The sequence below is a fragment of the Beta vulgaris genome, chromosome 2 (assembly GCF_026745355.1).
Source record: "Beta vulgaris subsp. vulgaris cultivar EL10 chromosome 2, EL10.2, whole genome shotgun sequence".
NCBI classification, from domain to species: Eukaryota; Viridiplantae; Streptophyta; class Magnoliopsida; order Caryophyllales; family Amaranthaceae; genus Beta; species Beta vulgaris.
Window position 1 is genome coordinate 20,546,160 of NC_079203.1, and position 26,945 is coordinate 20,573,104.

Consider the following 26,945-nt stretch of genomic DNA (forward strand, 5'->3'; position numbering starts at 1 on the left):
TTATTATTATTACAAATAAAATTATATAACTCAAGTCATTATTTTATAAGAGCACTTATACAATGTTATTTCACACTTTCCCTTAAAAAAAAGTTTCACACTTGAGAAGTCGGCAAACTCAACTATTTTTTTTCCATATAAAATAGAATAAGATATACAAACAACTATGACTTGAGCAAAAAATAAATAAATATCGTGCAACTTCAAATAGCTAGAGAGATTTGGAATTCGGTAGGAAGAGGTATACCGAATCTAAATTTATAATTTGTATCTCACACTTAGCTTATTTTGAAATGTAATCCGAACTTAGTAGTTTCGTTGTCATGAATTTGAGATATCATATTTTATATATTTCTTATTTTTGCATCAATCTTATGTTCTTAACACGTGGCTTTTAATTTTCTATTATTTAATAACAACAAAATAACTTAATATAATAATAACAATGACATTTATAATGGTAACAACAAGATTAATAATAATTACCAATATTAATAATTAATAAGTACAACAACAACAACAATAATAATTCTTTTGAACAAATGTACTAGTAAATAATAATACTCCCTTTGTATTTTTTTATCTTTCTCACTTAGAATCTTGACACTATTCACAATTAGAGATAATCTTTTAGATTTTTCTCAATATATAAGAAAAAAATATAGTCATGTGGGGTTTTGTTTGATTCGTCTCAATGAGTACTTTATTAATATTCAATTATTATAATTTTTATTAATATGTAGTGAAAGATATTTAATAATAATGAGTTTTTAAATATAAGCATGATATGATCTGAACTGTTCTGATCTGATCTGGTCTGATCTGATCTGATCTGATCTGATCTGATCTGAACTTATTTTTTCTGATCTGATCTGATCTGATCTGATCTAATTTGATCTGATCTGATTAGATCTGAAATAAGCAAAAATAAGGTCAACTGAACATAGCCTCAATACCTTTAAACCTCTAGAACCTCTCAATTCTCATACGCAAATTCGTCACTCATACGCTAATTCCAAAGCTCGAATTGCAGGTTGTTGTTTTGTTCCTTAGATGATCTACTTGTTTTGTTGCGGATTTTGGTGTGGAATTGCGATTTTTAAGCTCTACTTGATGTGATTATTCATGCGATTGGTCATTGGTTTTATGCGGTTGTTATTGTTTGTTTCTTGAATTCAACTTATTTGTTTCTTTATCTCACATATGTTATTTCATGTTTTTAGGGATAATTTACATGTTTTAGACTTATGATTCGAATTTCTGGCATAACTTGTTAATTCATCTTTGTTTCTTGGAACTAAATGATCAGAAAATTTATGTTACAATTTGTAGATACGCATATTTATTTGTGTTCACTTGTTCTTGTTTAATTTCATCAGATCAATTTTTCAAGTGTTGTGGCTGGAAATGAGGGATGATTGAATGACCTGTCATCCCCGGGCCCAGGGCGGCCGCCCTTCCTGCCCTGGCTCAGGGACGGGCCTGATTACTGTAACTTATGCACATTAACATTTTATGATGGGTTAATACAGCTTGAATGATGGAGCAGAGGCTAGCTAATACTTGGCACATATCTGTAAATGAGAAGAAGTTCATAGAGACTGCATTGCTTTCAGATCTTAGAGCTGATGGACGGCGCCCATTTGACTTCCGTGAATTAACAATTAAATTTGGTAGGTGAGTGTTTTCTACTAGTTTCCATTTGACCTTTTTCAATTGTTTCTGGAGCTGGTAACTTGCAACTTTTTTCTTTTGGAGTTCTCTACTGAGGTTTTGCCATCTAATTTCTGGCTTTCATGCGTTGAAGAATCTTCATTTATTTTCTTTGAAACTACCTGGACTACATGAGTTGATCCCACAAAGATGTGGGTAACTGCTACATGCTAAACTGAAACCAATTACTATTTACTGTCGTTTAGTGATAATATAAAACTATGGTAAGCCATGGTGAAATATTCGAGCAACTGATAAAGAAGAGCGATGATTATTAACATAACAAGTATAGTCTAACTTGAGTACGAGATTATAGATCTACCAGTTTATAAATTTTTAATATTTCTTTTTGCCACATCTAGATTTTTTTTTTTTTTATTATGGAGGCTTATTTTGCTATATAGGTTTATCTAGCAATTCTTTGGGTTTTATGGTTAGACAAGATGACACAATTTTTAGTACAACTACTAGTTTGAGAGGGATGAAGTAGCTTATCTTCGCTTCACTTTGTTGTTACTCTGTTTCATGAAGGGGGTTGAAGTTTTTTTTTAATTTTTTGAGATAGAAGTCATCTAGACCCATTCAAAGTCACAAGAAGTCACAGTTGGGTACTCCGTGGAGAATTATCAAGAGTTGCGACCATAAATGACAATGGCCTATAGTTGAGACCCCACCGTGTCAATATTTCCTTGAAAATAAATCAAGTGATCAGATATAAATGAACTTAGACACAAATTCACTTATCATCCAAACTAACTGGTACATCTTTTTTCGATTCTTTCCTTAGTGTCTAAGCATCTTGGGTGCTGCATTTACATGTAAAGTTAGTTGTCTCTTTTTGGCTAGGAATCTAAGTGCTACGCAGTGCTGGAGGAAGCATGTTTTCAATTTCAGGCTTTCTGCCACACAAATTTCCCCCTCCTTCCCTTTCAATGCCCATGAATGAAACCTGTAGAAGCACCAAATAGTACAGGTGAATAATAGGACTACCCACAGTCCTAAAGAGAACAAAACGTCTTCTCCAAATGTTATAAGCTACCTTATAGTGTAGGAAGATATGAAAGCTAGACTCACTATCTGTACGACGCAACATGCATATATCCTACAACTAGTCATCCATAGTTTTTGCCCTTAGAGCATACTCATATCATGAGTGTTAAGCTGTTAACGCTACCTAAAACTAAAGTCCGCACAAAAATCTCTCATGTTAAGATGAACTTGCTAAAAATCAACGTATAATCAAGAACTATTAGAGAAGTAGACTATGAATGAAGAAGAAAATTTGGCGAGAAGAAGATGATATGTTTGTATTAGCAGAATCAATGTGATTCGAACTGATACAACATAGCCTGTTTCCGAGAGGTAGGTGCTCTCCCAAAAGGGATCTCTACGTAACAATTCTCAATGTCTTGCTTCTATTTCTTACCTGTCTTCCCAATGTTTCCTCCTCACGCCATGTAACAGCTGCTATTCTATCTACAATTGCCCAATGCTTCTAGATTTCATAATGAACTTCCATTGCAATTTTCCAGGCTTGTACTTGGTTCATGAAAATGTACCCTAGCTTTTAATAGATTTTCTAATACTTCCTAGTCGTATGAGTATAATTCTTTCAGGAACGGAATGTTTCAATATATGGAGTTGAAAAAGTCAAAAGGGCTAATAAGTTCTTTTAGTACTTTAATCTACTTTTTAGACAATCCAATCAGTTTGTCAACCCATGCTACTTTTGATTACCCAAACCAAAAGTAGTTTGAGTCTGAGAAAGAGAGAAAAAACAATTACAATAGATCTATAGAGATACTGCAATATTCACGTGTGTTAGAGGACCAACTCAACCAAAAGTTTAACCTAATTGTTGAACCCCAAGATCGGTTTTATATTTTATCATGCCCCCCCTTACATGAGACCCATTGGGCTTGACGCGTGGATGCAGCATGGCACCCTTATACCCAGCGCTGATATGCCACTTTGAAAGGAGGGGTGGATGAGATTCGAACCTGACCTTCTAGTCACGCTGGCTCCTACCATGTTAATGGACCAACTCAATCAAAAGCTTAAGCTAATGGTTGGAGCTGTAAGATTGGTTTTATATTCTATCAACGTGAGTGCTGATTTTCTTCCAACCCCATATAATTTAAATAAAAAAAGAGTAAAGATATCAAGTAACCAACTTTTTCTCTCTTCTATCCAGTGGCTGGAAGAGTGGTTGATGACTTATACACCGACGCCGAAATACTTACCTTTGTACTAAACTAACCTTCCGAGCAAAACCCCCAACGTCTCTAGAAAGAAATTACATATTTCACCTTCAATTCAGGGATCTAGGGTTTATTGCCTTGGAAAAAATCCAAAAATACTGTCTTAGAACAGGAAATGTGTGCGGTAATTCTTTGAACCAGTCAAAGTCGGTTTGCCAAAGTTGAAAATCGTTACAATTCAGGTGAAACAAATTGATACGACTGTTTTTTTGCTCCATGGTTCCAATAGGTTCAAAAAAGTTCGAGCAAAAAATAAGGTAAAGAGAGCACTCCTTTAATAATCGAGGACACTAAATCTCATAAATTAGGGTGAAGTTATCTTTCTTCTTGATATGGGGATGCCACTTAAAGTGAAGATCCCGAACATCGTCAACGTGAAAGTGAAAAGAGGAGCATTTGTTTCAGTTGGAGAAGTACATAATTCAGCATGATTGGATATCACAGTTGCTACCCTTTCGAAACATCCTCTTAGAATCGAATGTGGTGACCATTCTTAATTATTAACTTGGCAAACGAGGAGAAGATAAGCTTTTCCCCAAAATTATATTTCCACAGGCAAGTCTATATCACTGCTGCCACCCATTTGGAAATAACTCTTATAATCTGTGGATAATGCCATGCCATAGTTACTTAGATTTACGAGGAGTGAGGACAATGCCAATCACTTTCCCATGAAGCTATATTTGTTCTGAACAATCCAAGCCCCAAAAGCCACTTAACCCCACTGCAAAAGATGGTCTCTTGTCTCACCAGAAGCCCCAAACCCAAAGTTCCTCAAATTTTCTCATTCTTCTTTGCAAAGTCATTGAAATTGTGTATTTTGGTTAAGATCGGGTTCATTGTGGTTAACGTTTGCCAATGTGGTATGAAAAATTAAATTTTCACTCATTATGATAACTTGCAGAGAAGACGGATCATCTGAGGTACAGCTTGGCCAGACGCATGTCATGAGCTTTGTCACTGCTCAGCTAGTTCAACCTTATAGAGACAGGCCCAACGAAGGATCACTTGCTATTTTCATAGAGCTGTCACCCATGGCTGATCCATCATTTGAGGCCGGTCGACCGGGGGAGGTAGCTGTTGAATTGGGACGCATGATAGACCGTGGTCTGAGGTTTTTCCTTACTGATATTTGTCTTTTGATTATCTCTTTTTTTTTTTGTGCACTTGTGTCTCCAGCTGAGCTGTTTTAAGTGTAATCATATCTGTAATCAAAATGAAAAGTCTATCAGTCTTGAAATAGTTTTTCTTTAATAAAAATGAAGCATACTCTTTTCAGAATTCAGCATGTGAATAGCTTTCTGAATTGTTTTTTTTCCATTGTTGTTAAGAATTGTAGTTGTTTGAATGATGTATGAACTATTAAGATTGGGTTTCTTTTAATTATTTTTGTGTCCTTTCAAGAAATTGTTATGGCCCATCCATGCAATATTAAAATTTCAATGCTGAAATATATGCCGTAGTTTTTCTTATAAGATGCATGGCTATCCATGAAGCTTTGGACACTTATGAGGACTATGCCAAATGTTGTAGAACTGTTTTTAGAAAGAGATTTTAGGAATATTACAAATTAATTAACAATGCAATAGGAATAGGTTTTCCTTTTTTGTGATATGTTACAATATTTGTCTTATGTTGGTGCATAGCCCTATGTCTATTTTGACAATTCTTAAGTATGCCTTCCCCATTATGCCTTAAGACAAGAAATTGTGACCTCAATTTGTGGGGCACATAATCCATGAAGGAAAATATTAGAGATTTAGGCTAGAATGAGTTCTATGAGCCTCAACCTCTGTTCTTCTTTAGACTCCACAAAAGTTCAGCTTTTAGTTCGGTAGGAGGATAATAAAGATAAAATGTTTTTTGCTTTTATTATAATTATTATATATAATAATTATTGTAAATAAGTGGTCATAGATTTAGAATATGACAATTAAACCCAAAAGGAGAGATAAACCCTCCTAATTTAAAAGTTTGGGGAAGTAAGAATCGAATCCACAACCTCAAGGTTGGGAGGCCGGACTAGAATCCGAACTGTTGTTGGATTACGAATTAATTTTGATATCTCAAGTTTTATGTAAAAGAGTAAAAGACAAAGATAAATAGGAAAAGTAATCTGTTGAGCTTGCTAAAATGAGTAATCAAGGATGGGTCAAACTAGGACCATATTACCTGTCCACTGACCTTGTTTGCTCTGCTTAGGGGGGGGGGGGGTTTACCTCTACCAGATTCGGAAAAAATTACATTGTTAGCCAGGCTAGACAAAAAGGAGTGCTAATTGATTATGTATTGTCCCGAATGACCCCAAGAATTTGATTCTTTAATTTGTCAATTTGGCCTTCAAATTTCATACAGGACTCTTTGTGTTGCACACCTACCACGACATTAAATCTTGGCCACATCCTCGTATTGGAAAGGATTTTGAGCTTACTTATCGTGGCCATGATATGATACTATGGCAACCGCAAACCATCAGTTCCCTGTGAAACTGGTCCCACAACTGCATGTGAGCCGTCAGAAAACTTTTTGCGCTGTTATTCTTGGGTCATGTATGTGAAGAACGCCATTTCGAGGGTCAAATCTTTGATCCTTCAAGGACTGGACCTGCATTCTGGGGTTGGTATCTTATGTCAGACACTCTGACTGTCCACGCCTGATTTGTCCCATTTTTTGTCCTATTCCATGTAACATAGTATTTTCTGCTCTAAAATTGTCTGTTCATTTCTGCTGCGTATGTGTGACATCCTACATTTTCTGTTGGTACCATAATTCTGCTGACGCTGCAAATGTTGTTGCTCTTTCGACCATTGTGACATGAAACTACTTGCAAGTGTTGGTCTCAGTAACTGTCTATTCAAAGTTCCACCCACTTAAGAGTTTGGCTTCCTTTTAATGATCTGAGTCTTGTTTGATGTTTTAGTGATGATATATTTTACACTTTAATATCCTTGTTTTTTTTTACCATCTTGCTTGCTTTGTAACTCTTATGATGCTGCAGCTTGAGACTCAAGGTTTTGAACAATTACATCTTTTGGATTCTTACATGACTTAAGTTTATATTTACCCCTCCCCCCCCTCTCTCTCTCTTGAGTGTGTGTGCATGTTTCGGAATATGGAGATCATATTTGCTAAAATGTGAAAGTGGTGCTGCAGGGAGAGCAGGGCAGTTGATACAGAATCACTTTGTGTCCTGACTGGCAAGTTAGTTTGGTCTGTCCGTGTTGATCTTCACATTATTGATAATGGAGGGTGAGCTGTAATATTCTTGATCTAAAGAGTTTCTCTAAGCTCTCTTTGCTGACCCCTTAATTATTATACCTGCTGGAACTAGAAATCTTCTTGATGCTGCAAATATTGCTGCTCTGGCAGCTCTTATGACATTTCGACGGCCTGAATGTACACTTGGAGGAGGAGAAGACAGGCAGAAAGTAGTGGTACATCCGCCGGAGGTGCGTTCATATTCTTTACATTGGATGTACTTTTGATCAAATCCATGTCTGCTGGCTCATAAGTTAACATGATATTCGTGAATCAATTAGGATACTATTCTACTTGTAAATTATTGTGTCCATGTTGTAATTCAGGCAATCGTACCCCCATCCTTTACGGTATGTATATATGGTTGAATTTCTGTCTGTTAATTGTGTACTTTACTACCACACATGTAGGCCACTTCAAACTTATTCTAAATTCAATTCATTACAAAACGCCTAAATAACACAACATATAGTGGGTTTTATTTGTGTTATTCTTTCTTTTCTTTTTTTTTTGGGGGGGGGTATCTATTGTGTGACTACTAGGAGAATTAGAAATCATTTAGCTTCTACTATAAGTCAAATAATAGTTTCCTAGTCATACTAATCTAGTATGCCATGATTTACTAACATAATAAAACACTTCTAAATTCTACACACACACGCGTGCACAGACTGATAACACTCTCTCTCTCTCACTCTCACACACACACACACTCGTAATACTATGTTAAGAGATCTCCTCCTTCCTTAAGTTGCAATATGCATCATTAAAAGGTGGATCATGATTTTGGAGAGGGAAGCATCGATAGTCTCGTAGCATTGAGGGGAATAAAGCAAAAGCATAGTATGACTAGCGCAATGTAAGCTTTCCAACGAACCAAAAAATTCCGAAAATGGCTAAGCCACTCGCCCACACACGCCATAATGATCTCGCTGAGATACCAAGTTAGGGTGCGTTCTATTCAACTTAGTGGCCCTGAACTTATTGGACCTTATCTGAACTGAACTTATTGAAGCTGAACTGAACTTATTGGAACTTATTAAACCTGATTGGACCTGATTCAACTTATTGGACCTGATTGAACCTGATTGGAACTTATTGGAACTTATTGACCTTATTGAAACTTATTAGACCTTATTGACCCTGATTGAAACTTATTAGACCTTATTGGACCTGATTGAAACTTATTAGACCTTATTGAAACTTAGGGCCTGTTCTCCCCAGCTTATTTTCAGTTCAATTCAGTTCAATTCAGTTCAGATCAGTTCAGTTCAGACCAGTTCAGTTCAGTTCAGCTCTTGACAATACTTTTACTCTCACATATCACTATTCATTTCATTTCAGTTCAATTCAGTTCAGATCAGTTCAATTCAGATCAGTTCAATTCAGTTCAATTCAGTTCAGTTCAATTCAGCTATTTTATGCCGAAGAGAACAGGCTCTTATTTGACCTTATTAGACAAAACCATTGACCATGAATAGCATAAATATTACCACTAACGTAAATACTACCCCTCAAAATTTTTTATGGAGTAATAATTATTATAATCCGTCCTTTAAAAAATAATAATTATTAATTATCTCTTATGATAATTAATTTAACAAAAAAATTTACTATTTATATATTTGCCTATACATAAATTTCACAACTAATATATCTAATAGTCTTGTTTGGATTTTATAAAACACTAGTAGAAAATCAAAAATTAATTAACATTTATGATTATTATTATTGTTAACCTTAATTATTTGACCATGATTATAATATTATTTAATAACAATATGAATAATCAAATAATAGACAATAATACAAGTATAATACTATACATTGTGGTACTTTAATAAAAAATGTTAATAATAACATAATCAGCTAATAGTAATATGAATAATAAAATAATAGACATAATACAAATAAATAAGAAAATAATAGACATAATATAAATAAATAATAAAATAATAGACACTAATACAAGTATAATACTATATAATCATTGTGGTACTTTAATTAAAATTATAATAATAACATAATCCGCTAATAGTGATATGAAATTATGAATAACAAAATAATGGACAATAATACAAACGCTTATTAAACATTGACTATTTGGACCTTATTGGACCTTATTAGACCTGATTGGAACTTATTGGACCTTATTAAACCTGATTGGAACTTATTGCACTTGATTGGAACTTATTGCACCCTGATTGGAACTTATTGGAACTTATTGCACTTATTAGACCTTATTGCAACTTATCTGAACTTATCTGAACTTATCTGAACTCATCTGAACTTATTGGACCTTAAACTTAATTTTTTAAGTTGAACAGAACGCACCCTTAATGCGTAATTAAGCACCAAAAGTGAATTTGTTTGTCGTTTTAGTGCTTAAGTCCGAAAAGTAACAGTTAACAATAATAGATTTTTCAAAAAAGTCACAATTTAGAGTGATTAACAAGTCGTGGCTGTTTGCTCGGTTTATTTTCTCAAACCTAAGATGCATTTGCTCATTCGAAATTACTCAAAGTTATAAACTCAATCTCAAATCTGATACTTATTAATGAAGTTTGAAACATATAAATAGCAATTGCAATCCTAAAGTAAGTAGAAAACTAATTTTTTATTTGACTCCTAAAACAGATGCGTAGTTAACCTTTATAAATAGGAAAACACAACTTTCCTAATCCAAGTGAAATTACAACAAATCAGAATTCAAAAGATAAAAGACTCTTAAAGTGCTCAAAACAAGTAAAACCTATCATAAGTAGGATAGTAAAACTTTGTAAGCCAAATCCTAATAGTCTTCTAATAAGATTGGTACACGTAGTTTCAATAGGAGGACACTTAGAACTCTACTCCAAATTGGACTCTACTCAAAAGACCCCAAAACCAATAAAGATTATTAAGAAGGCTAAGCTAACTAATTTGACCAGTTCTCTTAGTATAATCAACCAACAAGCGTATCTACACACATAATGATCATCAAAACAATCGCTAAAGTAGAAGATCCATGTTCTATTGGAATTTCTAGTCTAAAAATCAAACTAGGTTGATTCTTAGCTTCATTTTTAAATCTTTCACTAAGAAAATCTAATATTGGTTTAAATGATGATCGATCACTTAAACTAAGCAATTATAACAAATTTGATTAGCCCAACTTTCCCAAAAACGATATCTCCAAGCTTGAACTAAAGATCCGTGGTTATTTCATGATCTTGTCAAGTAACTAACCGCTCACTAATCATGGAAACTCAATACCTTTGTTTGAGATAGTCTATGGTAACACAATACCTTAAAAAATGTGCTATGATCCATTTCCAGCTGTAAATTTTGTATTACATCTCCGGGGTATTTTGGAGAAACAACATATTTGCTCTAATTGTTATGTAATATGGGCACTCTGTGCTTTGAGACAGATGCGATGGATGCTGGCTATCTGGCTTCAGGAGAATTAATGTAAATATGAACTTAGTAAGCAAATGTCAGAAAAATTCTTTTATCTGTTTAATGTGTTTAATACATTCTGGCCATTGGCAGGTGCACGAACCACTTGCATTGATAGTTCACCATCTTCCTATAGCAGTGACATTTGCGTTTATTACTGAAGACAACATATTGGTAAGAGGTGAACATCCAAAACAATATCTAAATCCTTTTAGGCGTTGTCATTTGGGTGGACTCAGCATGTAATTTGATTGACACAGGTAATAGATCCAACCTATTATGAAGAGGCCATAATGAAGGGAAGAATGACTGTTACAGTTAATGCAAATGAAGATGTCTGTGCTATTCAAAAGGCTGGAGATGTTGGTATCCCTCCGGGTGTAGTTATGCAGTGTTTGCGAATTGCTTCCGTGAAGGCTGCTGATATAACAAACAAGATTGAAAACGCTGTAAGATTTATTTATTTCTTTGATCTAAGTCAATGTATTCTAGAATCTCCCCTTACAATCTCTCTCTGGAAAAACAAGCCAGATTCAGTCGAGTCTTGCATGGTCGGCTTGGCAAAATTATATATTCGGTCCTTTTTTCTTTCTGAATTACTTGGCAACTGGTTGCGTGTATCACATCATCGTGTCCGAATAGTCAGCTCACACTTCTCTTGAAAAGAAAATTTCCACTTTCTTTTTGGTGTTTCTGATGCATTGCCCAACCATTTATCGACGTTTTCCACATTTTGTGTTTTCAAAAGCTGTGGAAAGTTGTAGCCTTTATTTCAGTATTACAATTATTTGCCTTTCCTTATCATTCCTAAAGTTTCCATCTGGCTTTCGTATCTTGATGTTCGAAGTTGATTTACATGCTCGATATAGTAGTTACTATATTGTCACATTGTTACTTCTATTTAGTTTAATTACACTGCATTACCCTCTTTTGTCACTCTAGTTCCTTTCCTTTTTTAACAAGGTCTGTTTTGTTCCTGATATCTCTAAGAAAGATCAAGCAAAGCTACATTTTTGCCTGCATATATCTTGTGAAAAAATTTGTATATCACTATCTTTCACCTTTTGGTAAGTACATTGAGCTTTTATTTAGTAATCAAATGACGCATCACTGAATTGTTTACAACCAGAGGTGACTTCTAGCATTTTTTTGCCTTCCCTTTTTCGGGCGACTTTCTGAACATTTTTTTGTTAAATTTACTGTTTGAGTAAAACATCCACTAATTATGTGTCTTACTTATAACCTCCTATGAGGTGGCTATATCAACCCCCTCACTGCTCTCAAGTCCCGATTGTGTCTGGATCTACTTTTGGTGTTGCCATCTATTGGTTTTGTTTATTTGGGGAGGGGTGGGGTGGGGGTAGAGATGGCTACTATTATTCTGCTATTATTCAACACTGTATTGTGATTTCCTAATTTGATTATATATGGATATACTAGGTCAAATTGTGCAACACTGATAGAGAACGTCACAGTGTCAAGCGCATATCTTCTGTTGCGGGATTGAGTATAAATCCACCAAATTCAAGTGCGGGGGATAAAAAAAGTCATTCTAATTGTGAAAGAACAGCAGCATGGCAGCAGACGAGGAAGTCACCATCTCAAGAACGTCGTTTTAGTGAAAGCAATGATATGAAAACTGAAGAACCTTCATATAATGGGAAGGCGAATTCAAGTCATAATGAAGCTCGAAAGTTCATGAAGGGTCCTTCATGTTGGTATGCGGACTGTGCTAAAAGTTCAAATTGAGTACTTGGTTGCGTATGTTTTTACTATTTGGTACTTGATATTTTGAGAAAATGATCTTAAAAACAGACTTGCTTCAGGAAAATTTAAATATATCCTGTTCTGATCTCATGCATGTTGGCCCACTTTAAATAATTTTCTGAGGCACTCTCGATGGTGCTCTAACATAGGCTTTCTTATAATTGATTTTATTTTTCATGAATTTGAAATGATACAGAAGTCATTTCACGACAGAAGTAAATTAGTTATTTTGGTTGTAGAGAATGCTGCATTAAGTTATAAGTAGCAAAAGAAAGGATGTGTTCTGTTTTAGATAAGATAAAGGATATGCAAGGAGTGGCAAAATATCTGATGAGGATATGTTATTTTAAGATGGAAGTATGGAACATGACCACATGATTATTTTCTGTAGGTTTGTTCTTGTATTATTTTGCTTGATCAAAGTCGTATGAAATCTGCTGTTTTTTTTTTTGTTGCATTATGACAGGGATCCATTCTCCAAAGGCGTGGATGCAAAACATCTGAAAGCTTCTCTTGTCTCTTGTGGTAATATTCTTGTTTAACCCTATCTTTTATTTCATTTCTTCTGGAACAATCACAAACACTTTTTTGATTATGGATCTACTAAGTACTAGCAGAATTTCAATGTGTATAAAGAAAAGAATGTTTATCTTTCTCAACATGGGTATCCCAAATTATTGTTCGCTTACTATGATTTTTAGGATTCAATTAGTTAGACTTCCAAATATGGTGTTTGTTATGGAGGTTTTTTAAAATCAAAGAGGAATTATTAACGTTTTTTTCACCATATACTCAAATTTTTTTATTCACCATATACCACTCCACTTTTCAAATTCACTGTATACCCTTGAATTTGCATAAAATTCATAGAATACCCTTAGTGACTAACGGTCATTGGCTTTGAGTGTGTTGACGGAGGCAGGACTATTAAGTTCAAAAATGGAAACCAAACTATAGTACCATTGGCTCTGAATTATGATTGGTTATACTTGTTAATTCAACACATCTAAATAAACCAGCTTCCCCAATGCTGTCATTACATCATTGACATGGTTTTGTCTTGTATTTACTCTAATTTATTCTTTTTTAAAGATAAATTGAATTCTTGTTCAAAGTTGACCTGGTAAATTAGGTTTTGGGGAGGGGACAGAGCAAGCGTAGTTCAGGGGAGTTCCTTTTTGGAGAGTTTAAGGTAAATTTTCGAGTTAGTGATGGTGGTGGAGAAGGTGAAGAGGAGAGAGAAAATGAGGAAGGAAGCAGATGAAGGTATGTAAAAGTGACCTTGGTGTTGGTGTTAATGGTGGAGAAGACAAGGGGAAAGCGGGTTAGGGGAGGAGAAAAGTAAAGGAAAGAGGTTAGAGCAGGGGTAATCAAGTGTTAATTAGGTCAATTAGGGGTTTGTGAATAACAGAATTAATGGCCGTTAGTCATTAAGGGAATTCTTTGGAATTTTCAAAAAATTGGGGGTGTATATGGTGAATTTTGAAAAGTCTGAGGGGTATATGGTGAATATTTTTTTTTTGTTGGGAGTATATGGTGAAAAAACCGAATTATTAATTATTACTCCAGTTTCTTTTTTCACAAGTTGTCATGTTTGTTTCCAAGTGCTATTGTACTAATACTTCCTCTGTTTCTTTTTACTCGCTACACTTCTCATTTCACGGACTTCTAGGCAATTTTTGGAGAAGAGAGAGGTAGAGAGTAAAAAGAAAAGGGACCCATGTGGGAGGAGAGAGATAGAGAGAGTTTATTGCCCAAAAAAGAAGTGTAGCAAGTAATGTGAAACTTCCCATAATGGAAAGTGTAGCGAGTAAAAAGAAACGGAGGAAGTAATAATATTGCAATCAAAAAATTAACTTGGTGAGCTGTCAAATAATTTACACTTAAGAGATACAAAGAGACGAACCTTGCAGAAGAACAAAAGAGATGGAAAAACAAAGACATCATTGGAACACAAATTTACAATCACAACAAATTTATTTTTTTTTGATGAAGTTTTATTGACTTTATGCTTGTTCCTCTGTCCCATGAATAAAATTTTACTGCTGAAACAAAACCTTGGTAAAACTGGAAATATAACTATAAGAAAAACTGTACAATCAATAATCTGGTGATGCCTGAAAAAGGAAGGGGGCTACTCAGACTAGGATATGAAGGAACCAGAATAACGACGAGAAAAAGGGCTGGGTGAAATGAACTGCCACTTAGGCAAAGACCTAGTAATCTTCTTATTTCCAGAATCATCTAAACAATGAAGACTCCGAAAAATAACAAAAGCGACATGTTTGGAGTGCTGGGTTCCCTCATAACAAACAGAAGAACATAACTCAACAAAAGGAGAGCAAACTGTAACAATCTAGATGCCCAGGGAGTGAGATCTAGTGTTCTTGTCATCATCTTCCTTCATGTTTGTACCTGTTGAAGCATCCATTGACAATAGGTTCACATAACAAAACAATATTATCATCAACTAAGGTCACTCAAGGCACATCAATTGTCTTATGAAGCAAAACACCATCCTCTACTATCATTCCCTTTTCTTTCCGGCTATTGTAGTGTACTGAAGATGCAGAAGATAGAAGGAGGTTAAAGAAGAAAGGAAAATAAAAGAACCGTGTAGTGTTGTATATTGATAGTCCTCAAAATGTATAAATATTCAGCTTTTGAGAGGGTTGATCTCTTCAGTTACAAAAGTACATGCTATTTCTTGATGATATTTTCTTCTCCACCATCTTCTATCTATTACATTTACCAGAAACTTTTCTGAAGATGTTCTTCTCTCTTTGATGTACTTTATGTATCTATAATCAAATTCTTGCTGTATCATACTCCTCAATTTCTTGTTAACTGAATTCCCTTCTTGTGCTGACTTAATTGCCATTACTGCCACGCTTACTATAAGTGAATCGTCAAGGAGGTGGATGACATTGATGCAACTATCTTGTCTTTCAACTCTCTAATACCATGTTGCAGGGAGGTTACTGTTTGCAAGTTTTTATTTTCAGTATCTCTTTCTCTTACAAGTTATCTATTTCATGTAGGAGATTTGTATTATGTGACCTAAATCTTCACCACATGATGTTTTGAAGCTGTCTGAGTAAGTTTTATGAGTATATTATTAGGAATATGGACAGGGATATATTGAGGTTTTCTGAGTAAATTTTATGAGTACATCATTGGGAATATGGAGAGAGATATATTGAGATTTTAGGTATAACGGAACCTAAATAGAAACTTTCTCTAATAATACAACACTAACACTTTGTTTCAATAACAATGATGGTGAGAATGGAAGGGGAGAAAGGAGAGGGAAAAAGGAACGGAAGGGAAGAGTGAACTTACATTTTCCTTCCAAAACTTTGCAATATTGGAAGGATTTTGTCTATGGAAAGGAGAGGGAAGGTGAATCACTCTAAGGCCCTGTTCTTTTGGGCACAATTTTAATTGAGCTCAGCTCATTTTAGTTCAATTCAGCTAGTTTAGTTCAGTTCAGTTCAGCCCAGAAGAACATGGCCTAATTCCGTTCCCTTCCTTTCCCCACATTGTATCCAAACAAGGGAAATTGTTCCCTCCAAATTCCCTATCCAAGCAAACTACAAGTAGATAATAAAGAAGAAAGGTGTAAAAACAAAGTTAGTTGAAAGAATGGGAAATGATTCACAAAGGTAAGTTTCTAATGAGTACTTGTCACTCAATCTCAATTTACCAAGAAAAGCTTAAAAGTCGAGCAATGTTTGCACGATATTAGAAAGTACTTCCTTTGTTCCATATTAGTTGCAACATGGAGGGGAGGCCCTAATTTTAAGAAGTGGAGGGAGATAGAGAAAAACAAAAAAGACCATGTGATGAGGAGAGAGATTTTGTTATCAAATAAAGCAATATTACAAAATTTGAAACTTCCTTATAAGGGGAAGTGTTGCAACTAATAGGGAACGGTGAAAGTGTTGATGAAGTATAAATATAAAGAAATAATTCTGGAGTCGGTAGAGCTCATTGCCACAATTTTTAATAGATACTACAGGTGCTATACAGGAGGAAGGCACATTATTTAAGGTGCCCATGTGATGAGGAGATGGATAAGAGGGACCCAAATTAGAAGAGAGATAAGAAAGAACTCATCAATTAAATGAGGATATAGTTTCCTTTTCTTTTTGAGATCTAATATAGGAAGTGATGCACTTCTTCTAGAATGAAGGGAAAAAGAGAAGGAAAAAGGCGCCATTTTGTACTATACTGAGACACTATCACAAATAAAAGGGGAACTTGCTCTAAACTGTGAACACGTTCTAACATCACAATTTCACATGTGCAGGAAAAATCATATTAACATTAACATTATCCTGTAACTCACATCTAATCTCTTTAATAAGTAGAACTATCATTGTATCTCACCCTTAGATAGTGCATGCCCAGCCTTCCTAGAGTTGCATTAGTCCGATTCCATGTCCATAAGAAAGAGCTCGTTCCTATTCTCTTGACCTTTTGCACCTGGTTCTTTGAGGATCTGTAGAATAAGATCATTTACTTCGAAAAGAAAGGTCAAGGGTTTTGTCGCCTCACCACGTGCATCTAAGGAAAATAGACACATTTCCTAATGCTGAGTTCCATCCCTCGCTACTTTCCCTTGCTATAATATATGTCAAGCTAAAGCTTTTTTAACAATATCACAACATTAACCAAAGAAGCTAAATTAGATTTACAGCATAATAATTGTAAATATACCAAGTAGTATTTATGATAGGCAGGGATCAGGACAATTAAACCAGTTGCATTGTCCTTGTTAAACATTCCTGTCTGCATCAGTGATTCTTAAGGACAGAAATTTTATGTAGTTTTGAAAATAGTACTGATAAGTCACAAGGAAAAGAAGACAGTCGGGCTGAACTTCTGATGAAGCCCATTGATAAAAAGAAATTCAAGTAGACGTTACAAACTATTGGAAAGAGGTAATGGGCATTGAGAAGGAAGGACACTTTCAGAGGCGAAAGGCCATGGGGAGATACCGTCTGTGATCCATGGATCTCCGATCGGGAAACTGTATCCAAGCGAGAAAATAATACAGTATAACCTATTGCCATCTCTTTTTGAAAAGGGTTGCTTCAATAGGAGTTCAATTCCTTTTGAATCCCTCAGAGGCTCAGCTAATCAAAAATCTCGTCTCTTCTTCATTCTCTGATTCCCTCTGATAGTTCCTTCAATAGATTCTGACATGCTCTAGATGAATCCTCTCCCCCCCTGCATATATGATATAGCTTATGGACTTGCTCACACATTTGGTTTTTTTTTAATATAAAGGTGAATCAGTGGCAAGGAAGGAGAAAAAACAAATTGTTGAAGGCCATCTATTGGACTTGGAGGTGAATTCTGCAGAGAGAGCCGAAAAAAGGAACCTTTTAGCACCATCTGATCATGATGTGGAATTACATTCTCGTGAGATTAAGACCCTTAAGGATGCTGTGAAACCCAAGAACAAGAGGAAAATTCATCTTTCTGTTTCAGACACAAGTTGATGAACATCTTAGCAGGACAAATCTTCCGCGCGTGATGCCTTTTTTTTCCTTTCTTCTGCCGTCTATATTGATTATGAATTCTATGTCGAGTCGGCAGGTATACAGGATATGGTGCATTTTAGCTTGTCCTTTTCTGATGCTGATGGCGAATGTAAAAACATTACTTCATTTTCTAAACAATCTTACAAAGTTAAACATTTTAGGGGAAAAGATTAAGTCAAAAGGAACGGATAGTAGCTAATCTAGCTACCAGACCAGAAGCAGGTTTTGTTGGAGCAGTGAACTAAGTATAGCTTGATGGCAGGTAGGTCCATCAAAAAGAGCATGACTAAAAGGGGCTTAATGGCTGATCACTTTGTAAACGTTGGGGGTTGAGATTAAGCCCATTTATTCATTCCCAATCCAATTTTAAAAAGCCTATTTTTTTTTAACAAATTGATCACGTTTTCACTCGAAATTTGACATACTTACCTATGGATTTTTCGTATAACTTCCAACTATGAATATCACTCCAAATACAGTTCAAATGCTTCAAAATACATGTTCAAACACTTCCAATCTCTATTCAATTTCCATTCAAACTTCGAGATTGCTCATCCTACAGTTGCGACAAAGGTATAGTTCTCAAAGGTCCATAATATTTCAGCTCTATTTAATTATTTGAGGTTGCTAACAAGCTTTTCATGATGTAGATCACTAAAAAATTCATGTTTATTTGTATATTCTAATCTCTAATCTATCTTTTTATAGATCTATATGTTTTATTGTATTATTTATATGCGTGCTTTTATGTTTTGTCATTTTCATCACCGCATATGTTTATTTTGCTAATTAAGACCTAAATAAATGTTCTCATGCCTAGTAAGATAATTTGGACTCAATTAATGGGTAAACGAATTGTATCAAAAATAACAACTTACTTTTTTATATGCCCAGCTAGGGGTGATAATGAGCTTGACAAGCTTGTGAACAGTTCGGGCTCGTCTCGGTCAAAGCTCGGCTTGTTGTGACTCGACTCGAGTTCATGTTCAGCTCAATACTTAAACGAGCCAAGCTGAGCAAAGCAAAGCTTAGCTCGAAAAGCTCGTGAACAGTTCAATTATTATTTTATACTAAAACAAATTATATTAAAAAATATTTTATATTGGAATCATCAATGATGATAGAAACATTGAACTCGCTTTATACAAATTTTAGCAAAATAAATTTCCCAAACGAGTTCGAGCCCATAATCGAACCCGAGTTCGAGTCGAGCCGAGCTCAAGTAGCAAAAACTAATCACGAGCTCGAGTCGAGCTCGGCTCCCCCCAAGCTCGTGGAGCTCACGAACCGACCGAGCCCATGAAAAGTTAAATGAGCTCGAGATGAGCCAGTGCTATTCGGGTTCGACTCGTTCGATAAGCACCTCTATGCCCAGCTCAGCATCTTATGGACTGATCAATGGAAGTTCAGTTTAGTTCGGTTCACTTAAAAGAAAACTCAATTTCACATGAGTACCAAAAGTAACAACTTTTTTCACCTTTTCTTATTTCTCCTATCTGAACCCAGATGACATATCCTTTTTCGATGAAATTGAAGTTCCAACTTATTCTTTAAATTGATATTGTAACGCAGTTAAAAAAAAAAGGGTTTTGGCAAATGCCGCCCTATTTTTTCCTACTAACGCCCTGTATATATATTTCTTATATATTTATACATATACATTTTCTCACTCTCATACATCTTCACTCTCCCACTCTCATACTTCCTCACACTATCCCATCATCCAAGGACTTCTCGGACCACTTCTCTGACCACTTTTTCGATCAATTTTTCGATCACTCTCTCTCATCACATATTGGAGGAGGTTGAATGACATTATCACGCCGCGACTCCTCCAGTAACTTCTCCGGCAACCTTTGAGTATACAATAAGTGCAACTTTTTTGAAAATTGAAAATGCCAAAAAAGTGGTCAGGCGCCTATACCTGTGGTTGGGAGCCTATTTTACGCGTCTGACCACAATAGGCGCCCTATAATACTCCGTATTTTTGGAGTTATTTGTTATAAATAAGAAAATATAAAGAATGGAATCGAAAAGTATTTTAGTATTATGTAAAAAATAATAACATAATAATAATAATACAGTTTTGGTACGCTTACAACTATAACGTAATTATATTATAGTTCGGTTTATTTTAATTTCGGAATAAATAAAATAAACCAAGTCCTATTAGACTTAGGAAGGCCACACTATAAATAGGAGAGAAATAAAAAGAAAAGAATAAAATAATCAGAAACCCTAATCTCTCTCATTCTCTCTCCCTCAGCCGTTTCTTTTTTCTTTCTCAGATTCTCTCTCCTCCCTTCTCCTCCTTCGACCCTCTTCCCCTCTCTTCTTCCCTGAACCGTCGGCGAGTCTAGTGCGAAGTCAGAGTGAGTCCGACTGTGCACGCTGTGCGAGATGATTGTGCAAGGCGTGCGAGAGAGTTGTGCGAGCGAGCGAGCAAATTGTGCAAAGCGCCTGCGAAACCGAGGGGGTGAGAGCGAGCGAATTGTGCGAGAAGGTTGTGCGAGCAGTGGTGAGTGCTTGAGTGTGTGCGTGGGTGTTCGAGGCTAACTGGCAGATCGAGCGTCGAGGGTTAGCGAGCGAAGTGGTGCGAAAGATCGTGGGTGCGTCGCTGCCGTGGTAGCGCAAAGCGAGGAGTGCGAGACCTCGTGGGTGGTGTGCGAGTCGCGCGAGCACGTTAAGGCTCGTGGTGCGTGCGGGAGTGGTGTGCTGTGCGTGCGAGCCGTGCGTGAGTGTGGTGGTGCGTGGCTAGTCGCCGCCGGAGTTTGGTTGTTGGTGTTTGACGCCGGCGAGACTAAGGGGTATTTTTAAAAAAATGTGTATAATATGATTCGATTTTAGTTTAATATTGTATAATCTGTTCTCTATTATATTAAGTTGTAAGTTAATTAAATTGTAATTAGAGTAAATTATTAATTGATTAAGTTTGTAACATTGATTTAAGTTGTTAATTTGATTTAAGTTGTAAATCTGATTTAGGGTTTTGTAAGTAAGTAAGGTGAATAGTTAAGAAATCAGATTATTGGTTATAGTTAGAATGTTATAATGGCCTTGTTATTCAAATTTGATTTTAGTAGTATTGGACATAAGGATTTAAATGGAGTTGGTAAAGGTATTATATTATTAGACTTACTAAAATCAGCTTTGATCACTGATATTGGCTCTTAAAAGACGTTAAGTTCAATAGAGTTAGGAAATAAAAGAAAGTTAATAAAGAACGAGATTAGTTATTGTTTATACTTCGAAATACTAAGTTAATATAGTTAGTCACGTGTTATATGATAATAATATTAAGGACGTAGCATTGAAGTACTTCATTACTCGTTTAGGTCCCAATTTCATAAGCGAAACGTTTGATTAGACTGCGAAAATTCTTCGTTACAAGGTACGTACTAGAATCATGATAGGGAACGATTGTGATTGCAAAGATTGTTTGGTAACATGATTGTGATTGGAAATCGATATGTAGCATTGTAATGCGTAATTCTATATATCGTATCATAAGCATGATTATTGGATTTGTATTCTTTGATCTATGGTGTAACAAAGATGTTACAAGAAGTACAGATTTGAATATTGTATCTAAGAAGGAACGTTACATGATTATATGGTTAATGTAGTATGAGTGGACAATACTAAGAATGGATTTTTGGCAATAAACTTGTAGTTGGATTCCCTACAAGTGATGAACAATGGGGAGAGTGTGTGACTTGTTCTACACTCCTACGGAGGCCTACTGAGACGACAGTAGTGTCCTTATAAATTTTGATAACTCAAGTAGGCGGAAGGTTCCGTACGATCTTGGGGGTATGCATACTAAGGTGATGGATGTGTGACGGAACGAAACTGTATTTGCATTTCATCTAATAGACCAAGTTGTCTATTAAGGATTAAGTAGCCTGATGATTCTAGTAAGATGACGGTGCCCGTTCGCTGCCAACTAAATAAAAAGTAAATAATGTAATGCTATTGTAGTATCATGACTAGGATTGATCCTTATTGCTTTGTTTATGCTTGTATGCACTCAATGCTTTACTATATACTCAGCATAGCTGATTGTGTGTTGTTGTGTTGTTTGTTGACTTGTGACGAACCATTGATGCTACAATGGGGAGCAGACTAGGTGTGCTGGTGTTGCTGCATGATGTTGAGCACACAGGGGATAGTTCTTAGTCTTGAAACTTTAAAGCGTTTTAATTAAGCATTATAAGACTATTATGATTTACTTAATTAGTTTGTGGTTTGAATAAAAGGGGCCATTGATGATTCCTGAGTTGTAGTTACATCTTTATTTCCGTTGCATTTCAGTTTTCGTGACAATGATTTGAGTTAACATTTATTTTCAATAAGCCTTGCATTTCATCGCGGTGGTAACACTTCCAAAGTCAATGCGACGTAGTCGTAGACATGTATGGATTTTGGGGGTGTTACACGCCCGACTACAGGTACAACCGCCTAAAATAGGCGCCCAACCACAAGTACATGCGCCTATTTTAGGCGCCAAACCACGGGAACAGGCGCATAAAATAGGCGCCCGAACCTGTGGTCATGCGCCTATTTTAGGCGCCTGTACCTGTGGTTGGGTGCCTATGTTAGGCCCCTGGCCACAGGTTCGGAGCCTATTTCAGGCGCCTGTTCCTGTGGTTGGGCGCCTAAAATAGGCGCTTATGTACTTTTTCGGCATTTTCAAGTCAATTTCAGATAATTTTTACTCTACTCTGAGATGTTAATAAAGCTAAATAAAATCAGCCAAAATAGAGACTGAAACAAAAAAATGATTACACTAAACCCCGTGTATCGTAAGTTTCGGGGGCAACCAAACCAGGGCACTTCGCCCCTAGACTCCGACTCGCTGACCGGCTGGCCGGTCAGCGAGACCCTTATGCTAAGTTTTTCGAACCACCGTATCTAAGATATTCTATCAATTTTATTCGAAATTTTTTAATTACATTAGCATTTTCCCGTATTATAACGAGATGGTAAAAAAAACTTGAAGTCGTTGGAAGATGTGAACTTGTCGAAAATTTTTAAATCTCGTAGTCCTTCAATGAAGGAAATGGAAGTACTGAGAGAGAGAGAGAGAGTGAAAGATGAGAGGGAATGGAAGAGGTGAGGAGGAATGAAGGGGGGATAGAAAGGGAATGAGGAATGGGGAATGGAGGGAAAAGAGAAGGAAAGGCCTTGTATTTCTATACAAAAATACAGGGAGAAAAACAGGTCGGCGTTTAGCAAAATGAGGAAAAAACCAACCAAGACACCACCGCATCTGCAAGCCTCTCCCTCAAGTCTCCCCTTCCCTTCTAAACTTCGTTGACACCAAGCGCACCCTTTTCTCTTTCGAGCTTCACCACCACCAACAGACAACAATACAGGAGTGGATATGAATTAAATTGAATAACAGTATAGGACATAAATCACCTTGCCTCTTCATCAAAGTCATCGAGCCACGTGTAAAGCCTTTCTCTTAGAATTTTTCAATTTGCAATGAAAATTTTGTGTCCTTCACTTTTGCTGCTTTCCTTTTTCAAAGTTACCATACTTGTAGTTGATGCTTTGATGTATCCCCTTACCCTTTACCAAATGGCCTCTGAGGAACGGGAGTTAATGGCTTCACAAAATCTTACATTGTTTTCCGCGAAAGTATCTGAGAGAAAATATTATTGTTGTTGTCGTTATTGGTTAAAATTGCCAAACGATTGTTGGCTCATCATCTTACCATGGAACAACACTATTTTTAATGTTTGCATTCCTAAAGTATTTGCTTCAACACCCCTTCGTGAACTTATTTGCACTATTATACCTAAATCTAGATTGTTTGTAACCTTTATTCCCGATGCACCACTTACTAGACATGGAGAGATTGCAAGCTCTTTTGAACAATTATATCGTGTACAACCCTCTATATATGCCAAAGGGGTTGGTATATCGTGTGTGAAATCCTGCTAACGGATAATTTGTGGAAATTCTTGTCTGTAGTGAAGTTTACACTCGTTGCCATGTCTCGTTGGCTTTTGATTCATGTAGGTCACCTCACTTCAAACTAGTTTGCTTTTTTTGCAATACTCCGTTTTATCAAGTTCTACATATATTCATCAGAGACAGTCAGATGGAATGTCCACATCATTCGATTTGACAACTATGATGTTGAGCATCAATGCATTGCACGGACTGTGTATGTGAACGATATTCTTTACTATTTATTTGAACCACTTCTTCTCAGTGTTGATGCTGATCATTTGAAACTATGTTCCATCATTCTCCCCTCCAACATCAAAGATAATGTTATAGGATTTATCGGGGCTTAAATAAATCATCTTTGTTATTCCAATTGTGACTTCTATTATATATTTGTTTGGAGGCTCAAACGATATTCTGATGCTCCAAAGTGGGATCTAGTGCATCAAATTCGCACTTGAAATGTTGACCTCAATTCCAATAACACAAATCCTCCCTTAATTTAATCAAAATAACAACTTTACATACAAAACATGATTATATGAATATTATGTAATTAGGTAAAACTTATACCAGAATAGGAACTTATAGATGCATATATATATCAGAATTGCAGGAAACTATATCCCAACATCTATCACAGGATCGCATACATAATGAAACACATGAATCAATCAATATGCATTAGATATATAACTTTTGAAGCGTGAATTCCCTAATCAGGACAAGAGCGAAGTACCAATAATGTCTACTAGAACTGAAGAGAAAATCTATTGCTTTTGGTGATTATCTCTAGAGGGAGATGTATGAGCGAATGGACCATAGAGAGGAAGGACGAGAGGCTAGGATGTATGGAGGTTGGTCCGAGTCATTTAGTGGAACTAAGAGTCGTTCTAGCTCGAGAACCCCAACTGTACCAAGTTCAAGTACTACCTATGGATCTAAGGAAGGATGTAAGTCTTGTGGCCTTGATTACGTTCCTACGACCCCACCTATCAGTAATGACGATAGTGGTTACTACTATGACCCATGCATGTTGGATTAAATGGTGAACAAAGCCTAGCATGTGTTTTTCTTTATGTTAATGTTAAGTTTATGTATAATAAGGCCTAGCATGTTTGTATGAAGTATGTAAAATAAATAATGAGAGTAGTTGCTGTGTTATTATGGAACTTATGCATGAAGGATTATTACATTGGTATGACTTTGAAACAAGAATGTGTGTGAAATGAATATGTGGAGTCGAAATAAATGCATCAAATGAAATTATAAAGTAAAGCATGTGTGAAATTCCAACTGAATTGTTGTAATTGAAAATGTCGGAAGATGACAAGCCTTGGAGCTATATCCCAAATGATGGATGTTGAAAGTAGCAAAGATAAGCAGGTACAGGAAATGAACGCTCGACTGTTAGCAATACTCGAAAACAAGATCAAAATAAGAATGACGACGAGGGGAAGTTTTATAAGCACTTGGCACCTTTGACGGGGAGGATTACATACATGAGTTAATTGCTTGATGTGGTCAGTTGCCCCGAGACCATGAAAGTCAAAATGGTTGCCTTCTATTTGGAAGGACCCACTGAAATATGGTGGAATACCACAAAAGGAGTAACTCAGCAACTAGATTTTACTTGGGTGGAATTCATTGAAAAGCTAAAAGATAAGTTTTTCCCTCCTGCATTGCAGAGGATGAAGGAGAATGAGTTCTTGTTCTTGAAGCAGGCGAAGATGTCAATGCTCGAGTACGCAGCGAAATCTCTAGAATTGTCTCGATTCGCGCCTGATTTTGTAGGCAATGAAAGAGTGAATATGATGTGGTTCTTTGAAGGCCTGAATCTTAAGTACCAGAAGCGAATTGGGTCATATAAAACTTTTGAAGATCTAATGATCACGCTACATAACAAGAGAAAATAAAAAAGAAGGATGAGGAGTTCAGGAAGAAAAAGAATGGAGCAAAGTTTAAGAAGGGAGGATAAAATAAACTAAGAACAGAGGTGTCAGCACCATTTCAGTTTAACGGCAAGTTGGGAACAGTAAGGGTGAAAGGACATAATGGAAGTGCAACCGTTGTGGAAGGAATCATTATGCTAAGACTTACTCAAGGTAAATGGTGTGCTTTAAGTGTAAGAATGTCGGAAACCGAATTGGTGAATGTCCCGTATGGAATGAAACGGGAAGGTCAAGAGGAAATAACAAACCAGAAAATATGTTGTTATTCAAAGCTAGAGAAGGAAGCTTAAGCCAAGGTAGAACCCAAAAGGGAGTTCAGCATGTCGGTCAAGGGAGAGCTACAAGGGAGTTATTTGTTGTTAAGACATAAGCAAAGGACGTGCCAGAGCTAAAAGCAATACCATGTAATATAATTTTAGGGAGATTTCCTGTATGTAAAACAATGGCTAATGTGTTACTTGACTCTAGAGCTTCGCATTCATTTATTCCGAATACTTTTTTTGGGAACTTGAATTGCCATATAAACCTTGTATTCGACCTTTAAATATATTTGTATGCCTAATGGGGAATCGACTTGTTGTAGATGGATATTTAGGAATTGTGAAAATAAGATAGCAAGGTCAGAACTGCAAGTAGATTTGATACCCTTTGGCATAGAATATTATGATGTAATTTTGGGAATGAATTGGTTGAGTAGGGATAGTGCGGTTATAAAATGTTATGTTAGGGCTATTAGGTTGAGGTCCCCAGGTGGAGATAATATTTTATATCAAGAGGAAATTGTGTGCCTGGGAAAGGAAGGTAATGGGCGATAATTGAGACTGATACAGAAGTAGTACCTAATTAAGGGTGTTGGCTATATGAACCAAGTGACAGGGGTTCAGAAGGAAGAAAGCAAGGTTGAGGGGATTCCGGTGGTGAGAGAATTTTCAGATGTGTTTCCAGAAGCTTACCGGGATCGCCACCACATCGGGTGGTCGATTTCCATATAGATCTGGTGCAAGGGGATACGCCAATATCCAGTGCTCCTTATAGAATGG

General features: G+C 36.1%; 1 protein-coding gene and 1 long non-coding RNA gene across 5 annotated transcripts; one reads left to right on the plus strand and one right to left on the minus strand.

Moving 5' to 3' along the window:
- The first annotated feature begins 913 nt into the window (after nt 1-913).
- Nucleotides 914-18,147, plus strand: LOC104887062 (exosome complex component RRP45A). 4 transcript variants are annotated; one of them, XM_048638728.2, is made up of 11 exons: nt 914-1,033; nt 1,533-1,677; nt 4,879-5,088; nt 7,128-7,223; nt 7,306-7,423; nt 10,767-10,847; nt 10,934-11,122; nt 12,114-12,391; nt 12,907-12,965; nt 15,482-15,537; nt 17,736-17,873. In XM_048638728.2, exons 2-10 carry the CDS (start codon nt 1,538-1,540, stop codon nt 15,502-15,504), a joined length of 1,194 nt encoding a protein of 397 aa, XP_048494685.1. In that variant the 5' UTR covers nt 914-1,033; nt 1,533-1,537; the 3' UTR covers nt 15,505-15,537; nt 17,736-17,873. The 4 variants fall into 4 exon arrangements, with proteins under 4 accessions (XP_048494685.1, XP_010669945.1, XP_048494684.1 ...); XM_010671643.3 differs by lacking the exon at nt 15,482-15,537 and having other exon boundaries at nt 915-1,033; nt 17,736-18,147; XM_048638727.2 differs by lacking the exons at nt 914-1,033; nt 15,482-15,537 and having other exon boundaries at nt 1,043-1,677; nt 17,736-18,147.
- On the minus strand, nt 14,384-17,737 carry LOC125494870 (uncharacterized). Its single transcript, XR_007271060.1, has 2 exons — nt 16,833-17,737; nt 14,384-14,855 (listed from the first exon to the last, which is right to left on the minus strand). It is a non-coding gene; the product is annotated as an uncharacterized LOC125494870 (long non-coding RNA).
- Nucleotides 18,148-26,945: the final 8,798 nt, after the last annotated feature.

Bases quoted from the DNA above. Each gene is read 5' to 3' on its own strand.
- LOC104887062 (XM_010671643.3), top strand. From the start codon at position 1,538: ATGATGGAGCAGAGGCTAGCTAATACTTGGCACATATCTGTAAATGAG. The intron at 1,678-4,878 runs GTGAGTGTTTTC...GATAACTTGCAG, and splicing joins TTAACAATTAAATTTGGTAG to AGAAGACGGATCATCTGAGG. The intron at 7,224-7,305 runs GTGAGCTGTAAT...TGCTGGAACTAG, and splicing joins CACATTATTGATAATGGAGG to AAATCTTCTTGATGCTGCAA.